Here is a 19,885-nt window from a genome sequence, read left to right on the forward strand (position 1 = left end):
ATAGACAGAGAGGAGGAGGAGGAGGAAGTATCACATGTTCGGGCAGAGCCACACTACCAGCAGTGTTTTGGCTGAACAGCAGGAGGAGAAACAGGAAGTGCAGAGGAACACAAGCAGGCCAGCTCATAAGCTGACGCTACACACACAATAGATCAATTTCTCAGTTGAAGGTAAGCTTTTCAAGCTTGTTTTATTTATCAGCTTTCACATTATCAAAAGCAGACACCACACTTTCAGTGGAAGCTGAACCCGTAAGTTTTCAGCTGCTTTTAAGCTGTCAGTTGAAATGAGGCAGTGTGAACAGTGCTTGACTGCAGCTGAGGTAATGAGAAATGTGCGTTTCTCTGGCAGTTCCTCTCTGATGAGTCATGTGAATGGAATGATGTCCTCCATTTTCCCATTAGATGACAATTCATAGTCTATTGCACAATACATTATGCTCGGTTGTGTCCTTTCAAGGTGCAGACTATGGAGGGAACTACAACACAAGATGAAATTCACCAGGAGGAGAAAGAAACACCAGAAAGCAGTGGAGGAGGAGGGTGGACAGAGCCAAAGGAACAAGGTTTGGTATAATGTTTTTATCTGATTTACTACAACAAATCACCAAGGTTTTTGTGGACAGCCTAATACCTTGCTTTGGGGCATGTGCCTACCATGGTGTTTTTTTAAGTGCTTTGGAGTATCACTGTAAAAAAGTGACTAATGTGGCCCTTTTAGACTGCCACTTAGGTCAAATATATTTTTGGCTTGAAACAAACAAGGTTAGAAAATTTAGGTTGCAGTTTTTTTTTTTTTTTTTTTTTTTTTTGCAGTGCGAGCAAATACCATGGTAAATGCATCAAGTGTTTTTAAAGCTACACTGTGTAGGATTTTCTCCCATCTAGTGGTGAAATTGTTTATGACTACCAACTGAATATTACTTTCTAGCCCCTCCCATTCTGAGAGCGTTTTAACTCCTATAGAGAGCCTAAGTCCCTCCCCTTCCGGTCGACCACCATGGGACCTTATTTCGGAAAAATATTGTATGGTAGTCAATGGCGAGAGACAACAAATATTTTGATCTCGTTTGAATTGTGCCCTGAATTACACATATGATGTTTGTCAATTTAAAAGATACATTTTAAAGTCCAGAAAGTCGCAGCTTGATGTAAAACTGCTGAGGTATAAGACTGTGAAAATACGTAATTACAAAGACTACAAACCCAGAAGGCGCACATGTGACGTCATACCTTTTCTCTCAATGAATGGAGCTAACTTTACTGAAGCTAACGTCTGTCATTTTTTCTATAGTCTTACGTTAGAATCGTAACGTTACGCCGTCATGCCTGAGTGTTTTGAGCCAGAATACACACATACGAGCAACGGATCTTGTGACGTACATAGTGGGAGACGAGAGATGTAGTTCATTGAGCGATTTTCACATAAAACTAAATGTTACTCTTCTGTTTTTTTGACAAACTGCGACTTTCTTGACTTTCATAATTACCTTTTAAATTATAATTGACAAACATCATATGTGTAGTTCAGGGCACAGTTCAGACGGAATAAAAAGATAAGTTATCTCTCGCCATTGACTACCATACATATTTTTTTCCGAAATAAGGTCCCATGAGCCGGAAGCGGAGGGGCGGGACTTAGGCTCTCTATGGTGGCCGTATTATTTCAAATCTGCCGGCAGTCGCGAGTAATCTCCCCCTCGCATTCGTCACGGTGCCACTGAGTGTAAAAACGCGAAAGCCGAAGCTTGAATTTCCAGGTATGTCCCTCTTTGGCTAATGTATTTTCAAGATGGAGGCACAACATGGCTGCCGCCATTCGAGCGACTCGCTCGTATTTATCCTAAATGGCAGATTCTACGCTTACGAGAATACTTGATTAGTTGGTAGAAGTAATTACACGTTAATGAGCACATATCATTTTGAAAGAACAAAGTGTTTTTTGCTAAGAATCAACTTAAAAATTACAGTATAGCTTTAAGTTATGTCACACTTAATATGCCATGATGTCATCGGTTTGTCCTTTTAATTGTTTCTTACTTGCATGCTTGAAACTGAGACAAACATGTTTTTTCTCCTGCTAATAGCATCTTACAGTATGTTCTTCACCATCCCCCAAAATAAAAAGGAAAACATTTTTTAGAAGATACTTTTCAGAAAACAGCCTTAATTTTCACAACCTTTATCAAATCCACTTTTGCAGTTTAAAGGGAGAGTTCACCCAACAATAATAATTCTGTCATCATTTCCCTTATGTTGTTCCAAACCTGTACGACAGTTGGCGGTAGCCACTGACTTCCATAGTCCTTTCTTTTTTCCTATATATATCTTCTTTTGTGTTCAACAGAAGGAACAAACTCATATAGGTTTGGAACAACAGGAGGGTGAGCAAATGATGACAGAATGTTCATTTTTGGTTGAACTATCCCTTTAAGTTGCATTACAGATATTTCGTATCATAAAAGGTGTTATGTATCAGTTCAGTCTTTAGGTGGCGGTATTGCATCAAAATTATGTGATGCTATCAATATTGTCTTTCACATTATTATATATAAACAATTTTTGCTTGTTGCTTTGCTAAAACCAGATTTGTAATAATGTTTTACACCACTAACTGACCTTGATATATATATATATATATATATATATATATATATATATATATATATATATATATATATATATATATATATATTATATATATATATATTTATATATTTATACACACATACACACACACGTATATATATTTAACAGTATGAGGCTTTAAATTAACTTTAAATAAACTATGTTGTTCCTATTTTCTGCATGTCTTATTTATTCCTATAATCCAGCTGGTATTATAGTGTGAAGATACATTGTGTATATTTATTCAGGCATAATATTCAAATATTGAATAAAAAGATTTTAAAATCAAACTCAAAATGATGTAAATAGTAGCAAATGTGGACTAAAAAAGTGTAAAAATGAATTTGCCATGCAATTATAAATTACAAACGATTTAATATGCCAGTATTGTGGTGGAATTTTCAGTAATAAATAAATGAATTAAGTTATGAAGTTATTGCATTAACACTCATAAAACCACTAACACGACAGGGGATCATGATCCCATTTCCCTCGCATTATTTATTCAAGAGTACAACTAAAATCTAAATAAGTCAACTGAAACATTTCCTAGTATTATCGTAAGTTATTATTTAGAGGACAGTGGTTTCTTTGTAACTCATGGCTGTGTATAATAATACTCTCTGTTTGTCCGTTTCTGTCTGTGGTTCTAGAGTTGAGACTGGTGCTGCTGGGCTCAGCGGGTGCGTGGAAAAGCACTGCGGTCGATGCCATCCTGGGCGGCCCGACATCTGAGTCCGACTGTCCTGGCCCTGAGACTCCAGTCACTGCCTGTCAGAAGAGACGCGGGACGCTGGCAGGACAACAGGTGGGTTCATGTAGCTCTTAAACTCAACGAGATGCCATCTGATTATTCAGTCCTGCACATGTAGTTTTTTAAAAATGTCATAGAAATAAAGATTGTCATAGATTTCCAATTATGTGGCTAGGCATATCAAAAACATTTCATAACATGACGTCTATGTGTAATATTTTTGTTTGTTCACATTTATTTATGCACATCATAAACCATAAAAGTTATCATACAAATTTTACAAATAGCAAACTTTAACTGCCTTTTGTTTGTTTGGTTGTTTTAGAAAAGTGCAATTATAAAACCGATAGTTTAAAAAATTGAGATGCCACCTGGGAAATTGAATTACATTTAGTTAATTTTTGTTTGCAAAATGTTAGCACAATTTATATTTGTCTACAAATATAAAACCTTTGTACCGTTAAACCTTTGATTCAAAAAGATCATGAGAAACAAATAAAAATGTACACTTACATTAATATACATTAGTTAACATGAACTAACAATGAAAAATACCTCTAAGACATTTATTAATCTTAATGTTAATTTCACCATTTACTAATACATCAAAAGTTGTCAAAAAAGTTGTTTATTATTTGATAGACCTGAGCTAACATGATGAACAGTTGCATTTTTATTAGCTAATGTTAACAGATATTAATAAATATTGCAACAAATATATTGCTCATTTTTAGTTAATGTTAGTTAATGCATTAATGTTAACTAATGGCACCTTATTGCAAAGTGTTACCACATATATTATAAATAAAATGTATATAAAAATGAAATATTAAAAGTATATAAAATATTTTATGCAAGCGAAAGTGGCCTAACCTTAAACTATTAAACTATATTAGGCACATTTCATACACTATGGCAATTCAAAGTGCTTTACATAGAAAATAAACACAAAATAAAAGCAAGGGTAATTAAAACAGTTATAAAAGGAATTAAAAGAGATAAATGATACAGTTATAAAATGAATTAAAGTAAAATGAACTAAAGAAGTGCAAAGATGATACAGAGCATACACTTCTATAACTTTACTAAATGCTTAAAATGCTTTTTCAAGCAGGATGGATTTTGATTGGCTGTCAGTGTTTTTATCATTTATCAGCTGGTTCTGAAAGTGATTCCAACAATATAGTTTCTTGACGTCGTTACAGTTGTGGTGTGGACTCTGCTATTCTTTTTTGACTATATCCACATAGTGTTCTTTTATGTTTCTTGAAAGGTCCTGTTTCTAAGACTCTCTTCTTTGCAGGTGGCTGTCGTGGACACACCTGACTGCCTGTGCATCGAGCGTCCCGCTGAGGACGTCCGCCGCCAGTTTTCGCTCTGCGCGGCTTTATCGGCCCCGGGGCCCCACGCTTTCCTGCTCTGTGTCCCTGTTCACCGGCCCAGCAACCTGGAGCTCCAGATTTTGGAGACCATCGAGAAGGTGTTTGGTCCTGAAGCCGTTAGTAAGCACGCAATGGTGCTCTTCACTCGCATGGACCGCCTGCCTGAGGACGTTTCACTGGATGAGTATCTCAGCACAGAACGGGTCGACTTACTGGAGCTCGTGCAGAAGTGCGGGGATCGGCGTCACCCGCTGCGGGCAGGAGCGAGCGCAGACGAGAAGGAGCTGGAGGAGCTGCTGATAAAGGTGGAGCAGATGGCCGAAGAAAGCGGGACGCAATTCTACACCTGCCCTCTGTTGAAGGAGGCAGAGAGGAGAGTGAAAGAGAAGGAGGAGGAGATCTTGAGAAGCAGAGGGGAAGACGATTCGGAGGGAATAAGGGCCGAAGCAGAGAGAAGCGTGGACGATCTGGTGGTTGAGGGAATCGCAGACCTCTGCGTCTCCACGCCGGACTCCTCATTCTTGCGCTGGTTGTGGGACAGCGTGGTCGAGTGGCTTCTGTGGCTCCCGAATATGGTGAGGGGCAGTGCTTTACTGGGGTCGTTCGTGGGGCTGTTCGTCGGGGGGCCCTTAGGAGGGGCCATGGGAGCAACGGTGGGCTCTGTGGCAACGGAGATGGGTAGACGGAAACGAAAAACCAATTGAGCACTTGAATTTGGTAACAGCTTATTGTATTTTTCATTACCATGAAACGTCAAAAAAGTTTTTCTTACACATTCCAGTGTGAATATAGAATTGGATAATGAACACTATGAAATGCTTTTGCATGTTTCTAGTTAAATACAATTTTTTTTTTCATTGCAACTTAATTTGAGTGAAAAGTTGAATTGAAAAATGAACATGAAGTTCAAGGGTCACACGAATTTCTCATACGGAAATAGTGCAGAATATTTTTTTTTTAAATACATTTTAAACATTTTAATTTTCAGAATCCTTAAATGTTCATTTTAGACCGATCAAATTTACAGAAATAGTGTATAAAAATCACTAATAAAAAAAAAATATATATATATTTTTTAATAAAAATCCAATGAATATATAAATGCATAAAATCCAATATCTAAATGTAAAAAATCTAGATTAAAAATCTAGATAAAAAAAATAATAATAAAAATACAGCAAAATACAAGGGTTTCCAGCTATGAATGTACACGAACTTGATCCGTTAAGCATGTTTTCATGTTGTTCATGAAAAATATTATAAGTGTTACCAAACATTTGAGTGATTAAAGAGTCCAAAAGCCAGACTACTTTTAATAGTGAATGAAGAGAAGGGTTTAGATGTGTCTTTGAGATTCATTTCTCTTATTGTGTGCACCCTTCGTTTTGCACTAAAGCTTTTTTGCCTTAAAAGCTGGATGAGTTTAATAAGCATCTGTTTCGGAGCTCTGTAGAGTAATGGAGTGAAGATCACTGTGTTAACACTGTCACCAAAAAGCTTCACTCCACACGTACACAAGTTAAACTCACTGTATCACTACTCACACTCTTTGAAGTGAGGACTGAACTCGAAGCACACTATAAAGTCCGAATTTGTTTACAGACTGCAAACATCTCTGGATCTAGGTGCATAAGTGTTTTTATTAGGTCAATGCTGCACTAATCAGCTGCTATGGAACAAATGCATGCTGCACACTTTTGAGACAGATCGCATGATCATAAATTAATAACGCTCCTCATATAAGCGGTTTTCATGTGCAATTTTGTCACTTAATTGGTTTGCAGTTCAAATATATCTGCAGCTGTTCTGGAGTGTGAAAATAAAACTGCATAATTTAAACAATCAGTGTGGTCAATCAAACAATCAAATGGTGTGACTGATTTGCGTGTTTTATTTCTATGCACATTTAGTCTCTCCAATTACAGGTTTCAGTCGTTCATTTGGAGTTAAGAAATAATATTTCAAATATGAAATCCCATGCGCACACATAGGCATGTATGTATAAAAAAAATATATTCCAATATTTATTTGTGATTACACCATGGTCTGTCTGAATACTCGATTCTGATTGGCTGGAAGGTGTGCAATAAAGCTGTTTAATGCACAGGTAGTTCCAGTCAGTTTAATCACTGTTCTATATTAATGAGCACACAGATGCATTCATCACTTGCAGATCGATATATTGCGCTGCAAACATCAATAACAGCTTTAAGTTGTCAATGCTGGCAAATTACCGTGGTATATAAGCGGGATAATCCACGCGGAGGGTGTTTTTTTGCCCTCATTTAATTTACAGCTATCTGTGGATTATACCTTACTTAATTAAATTGGCATTTTAAAAAAAAATATTTCATAATAGTTAGAAAACATTGTATTTTCTTTATTAACTATAGTATATATACATTTAAAAGTATTTATTATATTTTAAGAGCCTATTAAATAAATGGCATATTTGGACATATGACATTTATTATTATTATTTTTAACATAAAATCATAATTTTTAGTGGCACCAAAAAAGTATTTGGAAAGTTAGTTTTTATTGGATGTAAGTCGTTTCTCCTCAAATTCACACAGCTGTAGTTCATAACATTAGCTGTAATTATGATCACTAATGTTAAACAACCAGAAAGTTTCCAAATATTATATATATTGTTTTATTATTTATAACCTCACAGACTTTGTTATATTAAACGTTTTGACTAAAAATGCGCTTGTGCTATATCATTCTTCAAAATAAATGCCATTTAATGTCATGTTTTGTTGTTTAATATGAAGATATTTATACACATCTAAGTGCTGTTTATGTGTCTCAAAACTGTTTAGGTACCACCGTATCATATTAGTCCAGTCATTTTATGAACAAAGGTTGAACAAATTGCAACAGAAGCAAACTCAACTGATTTTGTATCCTCAATATGTCCTGAGTAAGGAAAAAAAGCCCAGAAGAATCCCATTAGGGGAAAGTTTCGAAAAAGTCAAATAGCCTATTCATACGCCTATTCATTCATTTTCTTACGTGAATAGGGTAAAAATTTGAACCTTTAGAAATCACCATGAAAATTACCGAGTTGATTACTTACATCAAGACAAACAATAAATGTATTACAAGTTTTTTGAAATAGTTTGTTAACATGGACAAACGGTGCATAATCTAATTACGTATGTGCTAATTTGCATAAATACCACAGCAGATCTAAACATTGGGTATAGCCAGGTGAAAATGTCTTGTTGAATCTTGTTGACACATAACAGTAAAATACTTAATGTTAAGGTCTGAATGGAGCACATTTTCACCTGGCTTTACCCAATGTTTAGATCTGTTGTGGTATTTATGCAAATGAGCAAATTTTGCGATGATGAGCGAATGAGCGTAATTAGATTATGCACCGTTTGTCCATGTTAACAAACTATTTCAAAAAACTTGTAATACATTTTTTGTTTGTCTTGATGTAAGTAATCAACTCGGTAATTTTCATGGTGATATCCAAACGTTAAAATTTTTACCCTATTCACGTAAGAAAATGAATGAATAGGCGTATGAATAGGCTATTTGGGTGTTTTTCTAAACTTTCCCTTAATGGGATTCTTCAGGGCTTTTTTTCCCTTACTCAGGACATATTGAGGATACAAAATCAGTTGAGTTTGCTTCTGTTGCAATTTGTTCAAGGTTGACCCCCATTTTGGCTTAAAATGACTGGACTATATATCCATATATGTATTATACATCTATTGTGTGCCACATGTCATCTGTATGAGATTTATCAGTTTAAACATAAATGTTGTCTCTCTTTACAAAAAAAGATACCCAATCAGTCCACTCCATAGTCTTTTAACAGCTTCAGAAGCCATGAGCAGACAAGGATATCGTGAAAAGGCTTTTATGCCACTGCAGAAAGACGTCAGACAGACATATGCAAACACGTCTCTCTATCTCTCGCCCTCTTTTGCGAGAGCAGCTTTATGTTTTTGACATTGACATAAGTGATAGTCTGCTAAACCCATCCATCAAAAAAACCCATCCCTGTATTTCTGCCTTCAGTACAGCAAGGCGTTTCCTTATGTGGGTGGTCCGCCCAGGGAGAGAGAGAGACACAAGCCTGCTCTCATGTTTCTAAGCAGAGAGAGAGAGAGAGGGAGAGCTTGCTGTGGGACGCACATCTGTCTTCCAGATGTGTCTTTTTGCAGTTGTTTGAAACAGGAAAAAAGAACGTTTAAAAAATAAAGGAAAATTGGTGCTAAACAGATTTTTATTGTCAGGGATTACGGATGTAGTGCTCTATAGATTACAGTATAGCAGACTGTGTATGACTCAGCCAGTACTGTATATTTTAACCTCAGATCCATCTTCTTAAAGAAACGGCGCAGGAATTATGTAGTGCGGGGTCCCCTGCGTACTTGGACTTGTGGATAACGTGTTTAAAAAGGAACACCTGTCCAAATATTATTCTGTCCTATTGGACATGCGTCTGGATGAGGTCAGGAAGAGAGAAAGATGAGAAAATGAGGAAGAAATGTGTAAAAGAAAGCAATGGAAAGAATGAAAAGGAGGGAACTATGGATTAATATGAAGAAAAAAAACAACACTTGAAATACGGAGGGAAAATAATATAAACATACCAAAACTAGTTTGTTCCCTCACATAATAAATAATAATTTTTAAAAACCCACCACAAACCTTGTGAACGCTCTTTTCATGAATGCTGTGGTGATATGGTTAGCTCTCAAAGGACCCGATGCCCTTGAGAACTGACACCGTGATGATTTGTGCCGGTATGCGTAACACTGGCCAAAGTCTCGCGGAGTCGCAACTGGCCCATCATTAATACAGTAAGGATGAGTTATGCAGCCGCCTCGCCCCTCAGCGGAGATATTGTTGATAAAGGGCCTTGTGGTGCACTCAATGAGGAGCAGAAGCAAACTGCAGACGCTTCGACATTGCTCTCTGATGATCGCGGCCTGTGGGCTGAGAAAGACGAAAGCCGAAGCGAATGTAACCGAATGTCAATTTTTTTATCACAGAGCGCAAGTCATCTTTTTTAGTCGTTAGCTCGCGCAGCGAGACTGTGATGACTGATGACGCATTTCAAAGGTCATCATCAGCATCGTAAATCCGGCAAAGTTTTTTATATTTAATTTTTTTTTTATCGATGTACATTTATAACACTATAGGCCTACTTTATATTATATTACAATTGCAACATATTACAAGAAACTAACGCTGCTGTGAAGGTGTTTCTAATACACCGGCTGTGGGAGTGATGTGAAGTTGACATCTTTCTCACTTCCGACTGCCGTTATCAATCTCCTCTCTATTTTTTCCCTCTTTTTGAAAGTTATGAAAACACTATGGTGGAGTTTTTCTTTTGCTATTTGAGCAAATGACACATATATTTAATGTAGTCTCTCATTCACTGATATATCTAAGTTTACCCAACTATGACGACTTCCGCTTCTGAGAAACCCGGAAATGTGAAAAATGGTTATTATGCAAAGGACTGAGACTCTGCGGGATCGATTATAAATGTAGCTAGGTTTTCATCCTTACTATTTTTAAATTAATAAGGTAACATATAGTAACAAGATTACAATTTTACCATAGAAATACTGTTTAAAACAAAAACAAAAAAAACTAATCTTCTTAACTGTCACCGGTGGGACGTTTGCCATTAGGCCTATACATTTAAACCATTATCTTAATCTAAACATAAGTAATATTGACAAACTATAAATCATTTGAAAGCTTACAATCTATAGTTTTCATATTTGGTGTCTTATTCTCAATACAAATAACAATTTATTAATTTGAAACAAGTAGCCTAGGCTATATTTTCAGACTCATAATGCGTGTTTAGACCTTTATTTTGAAATAACAATAGCGTTGAACATGAAAAATCATGAAATATTGGTAGAAACCTCTTGTTTTCATGCCAAGAGTTCAAAACCATCCATTCTATTTTTTGAAGAAAAAAAAAAAAGCTCTGAAAATTTTTTAAATAAAGAAAAAATGATAGATTTTTGTGATGCAGTGGTGAGCTATAGGCTACAAATCCGTGTTTTTTCCGTATGTCTTATGTGTTTGTTAGAGGTCGAATTCAAATCTCATACTGCCAAACTGCCCATATTATTTCTGAATAGGATGTCTACTTCATAATGGAAATATGGTTCACATCACTCAAACCATATTGAAATGGAAGAGTCCTTATATGGTCACCAAAGGACTGGTTGGTATCTAGTGGGAAAGTTTAGTACTGCGCCCAAACAAAATTTCACTGAAAGCAAATTTTTTGAGATATAAACTTCAAATTTGGAAAACAACTTGTTCAGATTTATGGTTTGGAAGTTTTAAGTTTTAGAGTAAAACGTTTTTTATATATATATATATTTTATGTAAAATAAAAATATTTTTATTTTACATTTTCATAAACTTCTATATATTTTTTTTTCATTTCACTTTATATTACTTCTACAATAATCTGCCAAGTGTGTCCTTTTTAAAAGAGACCAAACTTAAGTATTCAAAATTTATAACAATTTAAAGTGGAAATGTCATGTTGGGGTGCCCAGAAATGGGACTGACAGTTAAGGGCTTAAGGAAAATTTAAGAAGAATTTTTTTTAACGTCCCCTCGTGCTCGTCCATAAAATGGCAGTGAATAGCGACCAGCATCAAGCTTTTAAAAAAGATGCAAGAGTATCACAGAATGATGCAACACGTGTATTATGAAGTAGGGTTTGGGGAAAAAACAATCTAAATGTAATATTATTTAACAATATCCTGACCTTGGCCATTGTTCTTCTTCTGAATGGACACCCCCGCTAACAACACCAGGGTGAGTAAATGATGGATTCAGTTTCTTTTTTAGGGTGAACTATCCCTTTAACAAAAATCACACAGACGGTTGTTATGTGCCATCAAACATTTTATTTAATAAAATGCTGTTTTGTCACGTAAAGTAAAATGGTAATATGTAACTTGACTGTAACACCATGAAAATACAGATAGAAGTATGTAACAGTCATGTCAAAAAATGCCATTCATTCATTCATTCTTTCAGCTAGGATAAACCTTTATGGGGATGCTATAAGAATTACTAATAATATAGTAATAATAAACCCAAAAGAGGTTTTAGATGTGATTATATTTCATGTATCAAAATTGTTAAAATGCTTCATTAAAAAAAAAAAACAGTCTTAAAAACCATAAAACGTGTGTAACATACTATAAATCAAAGAGATGCTGGAGATGAACTACACGCACAGCACGCGTCTGCTGTTTGACCGTAATCTTCTGAAGAACACTGATGTCCAGCTCCCAGCCCTGGAGGAGAGACTGCAGTCCCCTCATCTTTTTCCTATTAGTGCTGTTTTCATGTGTGTGTGAGTGTGTGCACAGCGGTGACTGTTTAGAGTCAGTATGTAACAGTGTGTGTGGCTTTCAGGCAACCTATAAAGCATTGATAATAGCCCTGGCCAAATTACAAAATGAAAATGGACCAACAAAAGTTTGCTTTCATAATAGCACGTTGAGTGCTTATTTTTTTATACGCACACAATCAAACTTTTAATGTTTATGGGGCACTGGCAACATTTCAGTGCGTAAAATGGTGGTGTTTATTTATTACATTTGTGCACAACTGAAGTCTATAGCTATGAGGTATTGCTCTCAAAAGCACTTTACTTTTAAAGGTTTACTTTGCAATGTCTACATTCAGCTGGACTGTAAAGTAAATAGAAGTCTTTTGAAACTTTAAAAAAAAAATTTGCACAAGTACTAGAAATAAAATCAATCTATCTATAAGGCTCCTATCTAGATATTCTCAGAATATTGCACCGATACCTTATATATTTGTTTTTGTTTTTTCATTTATTTGTGTGTGCATTCATATTATTTCAGACAAAGGGAAGAACCAATGAGGTTTGTTCACACGCGTCATCAGGTTTGGTTTAGGTTCTGTTTATGTTTTCTGATCAATGTGACTAAAAGCCTAAATTAAATTGGTTCATCATAAAGCTATCGTGTCTCTTCAGAAAATTCGGACTAAACCGCTCAATTCATATGGATTAGTTTTACACTCTCTTTATGAACTTTTTGAAGCATCAAAGTGGTAGTTGCGTAGCTGTCAACGAAGGGACAGAAAGCTCTCAGATTTCATCAAAAACATCTTCATTTGCGTTCCGAAGATGAATGAAAGTCTTATGAGTCTGGAACGACTTGAGGGAGAGTAATCGATGACAGAATTTTCATTTTTGGGTGAACCTATTGATAGAATCAGGTCATGATGTTGCATCCAAAAAAACAAAATACATTCAAAATATTTATTGCAATGTGCATCATATTGTGAATTATGAATCGATTTAAATGACTTTGGTGTCTGATTGTGGATCTATTTAATAGTAGTTTGAAGAATATTTTTTCATATACTGTTAACATTTACTTCAGTACCATTCAAAAGTTTGGGGTCAGTAAGATTTTTGAGTCAGTAAGTCTTTTATGCTCACCAAGGCTGCATTTATTTGATTAAAAAAAAAAAACTGTAAACATGAGCATCGTTTATGTGACTTTTCTCCAAAGCGATGTACAGTACACTGTATTCAAGGTATACACTTTATCATTTTACTGAATCAATTCACTGAATCAAGGTTCGCTGAATGAGTCATCAAAAAGACTCAGTCAAAAAGTGACACATTAGACTGATTCAAAACAATTACTTGGATCAACACTGTAACAGTGAGAAACACTGTTCAGAAATAATGCAGATCATTAAGAACCTCTACCAGCCTAATGCCATGAAAAACAACGTTTACCGCACATACCTCATCTGAATGCAGACTTGAGTGATCTTAAAGTGACTCAAGAGTGAGTACTAATGATCCTTCCCTCAAATCGCAGCAGGACGGGGGCCTCGCTGCGCTCCGCACAGGCCCTTAATTGATTAATTGTGCGGGCCTCACTAACTGACATGCTGCTGCTGGTGAGTGGGTACAGCCCACGTTTGAAGTGCAGGCCTACGGGATGTGTTTGAACATAGCAGAGAGCTCACTGCTCTTTGTAATGGACACCATTCTGCGGTCTGATCGCGGCTCGGGGTCAAGCCAAAGCAAGCATACTGTTCCTCCCATTACCAGACGCAGCGAGAGATCTGGATTCCGCTTCAAGGATGAATTAATACAATGCAGATCTGACCAGGATTGCTCCTGTCCAACACAGCGGATCAGGGCCTTAATCCTGGCCCAACCGCACACTTGCGTAATGGAAGAGTCGGGTCTGTTAGGATACCGTCATGTAATTCGTAACCCGATGTCAATCTGACAACCAGAGAGACTGAAACGCTAATGGGGCAATTGCATCATGCAGGGTTGTCTTTGTTTTTTAATGGACGTTTGATCGTGAGGCTGATGTTAGTGCTTGTTGACCCGTACCGTAAGGAATACACCTAAAAAAAAAAAAAGAGTTTGAAGTGACAAGAAACATAAAGCCTGTAAAACACATTTTCTTTGATGCTCTGGCTATTAGATCCTTTAGATACTTGTGTTCAGAAGTACTATCCAGTTGTGTTACTTCAAATGCAAAACATGCACACGCGAGACCTTGAGCTAAAGAGTACTGTGAAACAGCGATCATCTGGTGTCAAGGCAGAGAGAAACACTGCAATTGGGTTTGAAACCAGTTTTGGTTTCATTTAAAGGAACAGTTCACCCAAAAATATGTGTGTTTGACAGACCTTGTTGAACTGTGTAAATATTCTTTAACCATCTCCTTTTTTGTTCCAGAAAGAAATAAAAGCAAAGGGGTTTGGAACGACATGAGGGTGAGTAAATAATGACTGAATTTTCATTTTTGCGCGAACTAATCATATAAGAACCCCAAACCCCAAGTTTCTCACCACCCATTAAAAGGAAGACAGAAAATGATGAGAGGGAGGCAGAGAGAAAGAGAGAAAATTACGTCCTTCATCTGAAATCTCAAATGAAAGGCAGTGAGTTGGGCCTAAAGGCCAGACCTCTGATTTTTTTACTGTGGTCCTTTTGAAAGCATGCATCCAGCAGAAGACTGGGAGGAGGGGGAAATAGAAAACAGAAATGGCTACAATTTGCCTGGGGAAATAATTCACAGGATAATTTCATCAGTACTGTTGCTCATTTATGAAAGAAAGCTTGAACCCAGCTAAAAAAGGACTTTTCTTAATGTCGGCATGAAAATTCACTCTTCTTTTTTCTAAATGCTTGGTCTTATTGTGACTGATTCATAATGGTGTTGAATTTTATTTAATCAAAATGTACTTGATCTTCCAGTGAAAAGACTTCACTCTGGCAAAGTGATTGACTCCTCCAAATTCAATCATTTAATCTGCTTAAACCCCTCCCCTTTTTAAACTTTTTTTTTGTATTAATCTTTTCACTCTGATGTATGAGTATTGTATTTCACTGTTGCAGAGTATGTATTTCACTCTGATCACAATATAGATGATTTGTCTCTCTGGTTCATCACAACTTTAATGCACATTATTCAGTGAACAATTCATCGGTATATTTTCGTAAGAAAAATTCTAATGTTTAATGAAAAACACATTTCTATCTGAAATTACAAATTAAATTTTTGAAATTATTGTTTCTAATATAGATTATGAACACCATTTCATATAAACTTTAATCCTATTTCATATTGGCTGATCAAAAATTCTGTGTATTTATTTACTTGATTTTACAACATTTATTTATTATAAAAACATTTAAAAAAAATAAATAGATGCAAAAGCCTCTAAGTGCCATCTGAAATTTTCTTCTATGATCTTTTTTTTATTAAGCTTGTATATTTAAATTCAGTAATTTCACTTAAATGGCAATGAAAATTACCTATTAATTGTCATTTAAGTGAAATTACTGAACTTAAAAATACAAGCTTGATAAAAATGATCATTCTATAAGAAGATTTCAGATGGCACTCTTCATATATAATTATTTGACATTATTTTATTAATGATATTATTTGAGTTATGTTTCAACCATTTTTCAAATTTGCATCCAGAGGGGCAATGTATCTGGACTTCACAGTCTTGTTTTTATTTCACCTGTTATCAAAGTGTCCTGTGATTGTGCAGAAATGGGGCAAAATGGGCATGTTTGTGCGTGCGTGCGTCATGAAAGGCAGAAAAAGCAGACGCGCTGCGGCCTCTTTGATGCACTTTGAGTCGGGAATAGACTGGGAATAGACACGAAGAGAGTCTGCGTCTGTGCAGCAACCACTAATGAACCGAGCACGACGCACAAAGTCATTAATGTGTGTAAACATCGAGCTGTCTGTCACGGCCAATGAAACTGGAAAAGATAGCTTCAAAAGAGCATGAAAAAACCCCTGTCCTGAACTTCCTGAGTGATGCAGCCCTTCTCAGAGGGAAACAAAACACTCTCCGCCACATCTGAATCTCTGTTTCAATTCTTCCCTTTCCAGGGAGAGGTGAAAAAAGCTGAAAAAATGAGAGGGGGATATAGCATTGTGACCAATATGCTCCCCATATGTCTGACTGCAGCCGTTGTCTTTCAACCCGGCTCATGTTTTTATTTTTAATGGAATTTAGTTTTTTTTCCACACATCTATTTATCTAGCTTTTATTCTCCTGGGATTTATATGTGTGTACTCAGTGAGCGTGTACACGCTGCCGGGCCATCCGTTCACAGCTCAGGATATTGATAGGTTGCATAGCTGCGTGTGTGAGGCGAGACTGATTAATGTACAACTCAGAGCCTCCTTGACAGATGTCTAATGCCAGCCAACTGAGCCAAGATATGAGGCACATCATCACCACTGTATAGATCATCTGTACAACTAAAATTGCTATCAGACGCTTCTATTCAGCATCGAGATGGCAGACAAACCAAAGTTGGCACTTCATACCAGCTGGACTGATACAGTGATATAGCCTTAACATCTGGCAATCTGCTTTATGACTTAAGCATCCATGTTTGAGTGAGAATTTTAGCATGATGATGTCCATCTGCCACTATAAAGGCCTGTTCGTTAGATCATAATAGTGACTGTGCGCTCCAGATTTTCCAAACTGATTGGAGAAACTTTATGAGCGTGTGTGTGTGCGCAAAAGCAGGGTGGTCTGACTGTGAGTAGCTTTGTGCGACCGTCACGACGAAACGATTCTCGACACACTCCGACCGCCGTGAGATGCTAGATAACAAAGACACCATTGATGCTGACCTTTTGCTCCATGTTAAAAAAAAACCCTGACCTCTGACTTAACAAAAACACTCGGAGATACACACACCATCCTGCGCTTTCAAACACACACGTATACTCCCTTGCCCCCCCACCCGTCCCTCTCCCATGTTGCAGTTGTGTGGAATGCATCTCAGGTGCAGGGCCTGCGCTGGTTCCAATTAGCCGAGTATAAATTAGCGTGACTTTCCCCTCTTCTATCCAAACATTCTCTTTCTCCCAACATGTGCTATCTAAACCTCTTTCTAACCAGCCCTTCGTTCACTCATTCCCTGACCACCCTCCCATTCATCAGCACATAAATGTCCTCTCTTTACATCTAATGTCTACACTCCCATATAGGCCTACCGACACTCACTACGTGTCTGTGGTCCAGCAGGCCATATCTCTATTACTCTTTCTATGGGATATGTAGGCTATATATAAATAATATATATATATATATATATATAAGGAATATTAATAAAATAAATATTTTCTTTAATTAATTTTATTCAGTTTTCTCGTATCCTTTTCATATAGCATATGATGAAAGAAAAACAGTTATCGGCTAATAAAAAAAAAATCCTCAACCTCATTCCCATCCTCATTACCAATAATGCTTGAAATTGATCATTAATTGAGTTCTTTTGCGAAATCTGTAATTGTGGTTGAGTTCGTAGGCTACACTGAAATGTTTTGTTTTGTTTTTTTCTCACAAAAGCTTTGCTTTTTGTAAATTAGGTATTTTCCAGGTGTTTTATATAGCTATGCTACTTTCAAATGGTAAATTGAATTTTAAATGTTGCCTGCTAAAGTAACCCCAGCCCTAATTTTAAAACCATTTAAAATGGCCATTAAATGACGTGTTTTTTGCAGAGCCACCATTATACCTCAAGACCACCAGAGATCTACTGCGCTATGGACTTAGACCATTATTTTATTTGGAATGATTTAGCAGGCATTTACTCAAACCCAGGTCCATATTACAGAAGAAAAAAATTGTATAGGCCTATATTTTTATACATTCTCTTTAGTTCCTTTGTGAACCGCTGTAGTTTTAAGAAAAGGGTCCGAAAGGTTTTTTTTTTTTTTTTTTTTCTTCAGATTTAGCTAAATCTTCTGTGAACAATTTCAATTTTGTAGTCAAAAGTCGAAGATAAAACAGAAACATACACTTCATCTTACGTTTGCAATCCATTTCCGCGCGCTCGACACCTGTCATGCCCGTATTTACGTGTGCGCGCGCACGTTCTTTACCAGTCTGAACCGCAGCTTCAACAGGGAAAATAGCGAAAAGAAGGAAATTTACGAAGCATGTCCTCCCGGAACTTCACAGGTTCACAGGAGTCAAATACTCCGAAGGCCGCACAAGTATTTACATTTTCTTTCCACAGCCACTGTTTCATTTTAACTGCGCGCGAGACCTCCGCGTGCCCACAGCTCGAGCCTTTCACGCGCCGCAACTCATCCAGAGGCGCGCAGAGAAAACACGAGCCTGGCCGCTTTATAGCTCTCAGGAGACCGATAAGCTCGACCTGACCCCCTTAAATAAGAGAGAAGCGTGGTTCAGGTCTGGGTTTTTACCTCCCAAAGGGGGGTTAAAATGGAGGAAAGGACTGAAAGAAAGAGAAGAGGTGAGCCATGAAGGAATTGGGGTTTTCTGTGATTTGTAAACGCGAGACATTTGTGAGGATATATTTACTGCCCCTGAGAAATAAATTCAGTGACGCTAGCTTTGAAAAAATTGTAAAATGTAATACAAATATGAATGTATTTTTTTTAACGAACGATATAGATAGATAGATAGATAGATAGATAGATAGATAGATAGATAGATAGATAGATAGATAGATAGATAGATAGATACAGATAGATAGATAGATAGATAGATAGATAGGCTAGATAGGCTAGATAGATAGATAGATAGATAGATAGATAGATAGATAGATAGATAGATAGATATACAGATAGATAGATAGGCTAGATAGCTAGATAGATAGATAGATAGATAGATAGATAGATAGATAGATAGATAGATAGAATTATGAGATGAGTTGAAAACGTCCAATTTAGGTTGTACAAAACCCTGTAAAAGTCATATCTTTTCGTAAAAAAGGCAATTTGTGCTATATCATACAATCTCACCATTTCTAACAACTCACTAGAAGACACAGCAAAGTCTGTAGTTTATAATGACACCCCATATGCATGGAACGCTTAATGCATATTTCACCTTTCCTTGGTCTTCACTCCTCCACTCAACCTCTCCGGTAAACCTAATAGTCAGATAAGGAGGTCAAACGTTCACCTTTATTACATGGAGGCCCCCCTCTCTCGCTCTCTTTCACGACTTTAGGAATGCTGTTTTCCATCCATCTCAATCCAGGAGGAACAAATTCGGTTTGATTTGGCACGTGACAGATGTATCCCACACAACACCTGTGGCGTCCTCCAGGGCTTCCATCCATCAAAAGAGCTTCATTGTGTGACTAGAACTGTCCCCAATGTAGAACAAAACTGCTTTATGTGTAAAGACGATATATAAAAGGTATTGGTTCTTCCAACTTTCTGCTGTGGCCACTGAATGTGATATAACTTTCCCATGGAATTTCCCACCAGAAACAGATGTTTGGAGGGTGTGAATGCAACAAACAGTTGCTATTATTTTGGCAGTGCAGTTGCTTAATTAAACGCGGTGAAGAAACTGTGATATTTCAGAGAATGACTGAACATGACGCATCAGTCGAGTTTTGATTAGATTAGATTTTTCCCTAAGACTTTTCCTCAACACTTGAATGTTCTCCGCAGCTGTAAGACCTCCGATGACTGTATATAGGAACAAGGAGTGTCATATTCTATGATGGTGTTCCCATTCCGAATGGCAACTGCGTTGTGTCATTCAACAAAATGAGT

General features: G+C 36.8%; 1 protein-coding gene across 1 annotated transcript; it reads left to right on the forward strand.

The window, feature by feature from the left end:
• Window positions 1-6,847, forward strand: LOC308689576 (GTPase IMAP family member 4). The gene is made up of 4 exons (XM_081363363.1): window positions 1-170; window positions 460-565; window positions 3,281-3,435; window positions 4,685-6,847. The coding sequence occupies exons 2-4, from the start codon at window positions 469-471 to the stop codon at window positions 5,465-5,467; spliced, it is 1,035 nt and encodes a 344-aa protein (XP_081219489.1). The 5' UTR covers window positions 1-170; window positions 460-468; the 3' UTR covers window positions 5,468-6,847.
• The last annotated feature ends 13,038 nt before the right edge of the window (window positions 6,848-19,885 follow it).

Source organism: Scardinius erythrophthalmus, assembly GCF_964197995.2.
Source record: "Scardinius erythrophthalmus genome assembly, chromosome: 1".
In the NCBI taxonomy this organism is placed as follows: domain Eukaryota; kingdom Metazoa; phylum Chordata; class Actinopteri; order Cypriniformes; family Leuciscidae; genus Scardinius; species Scardinius erythrophthalmus.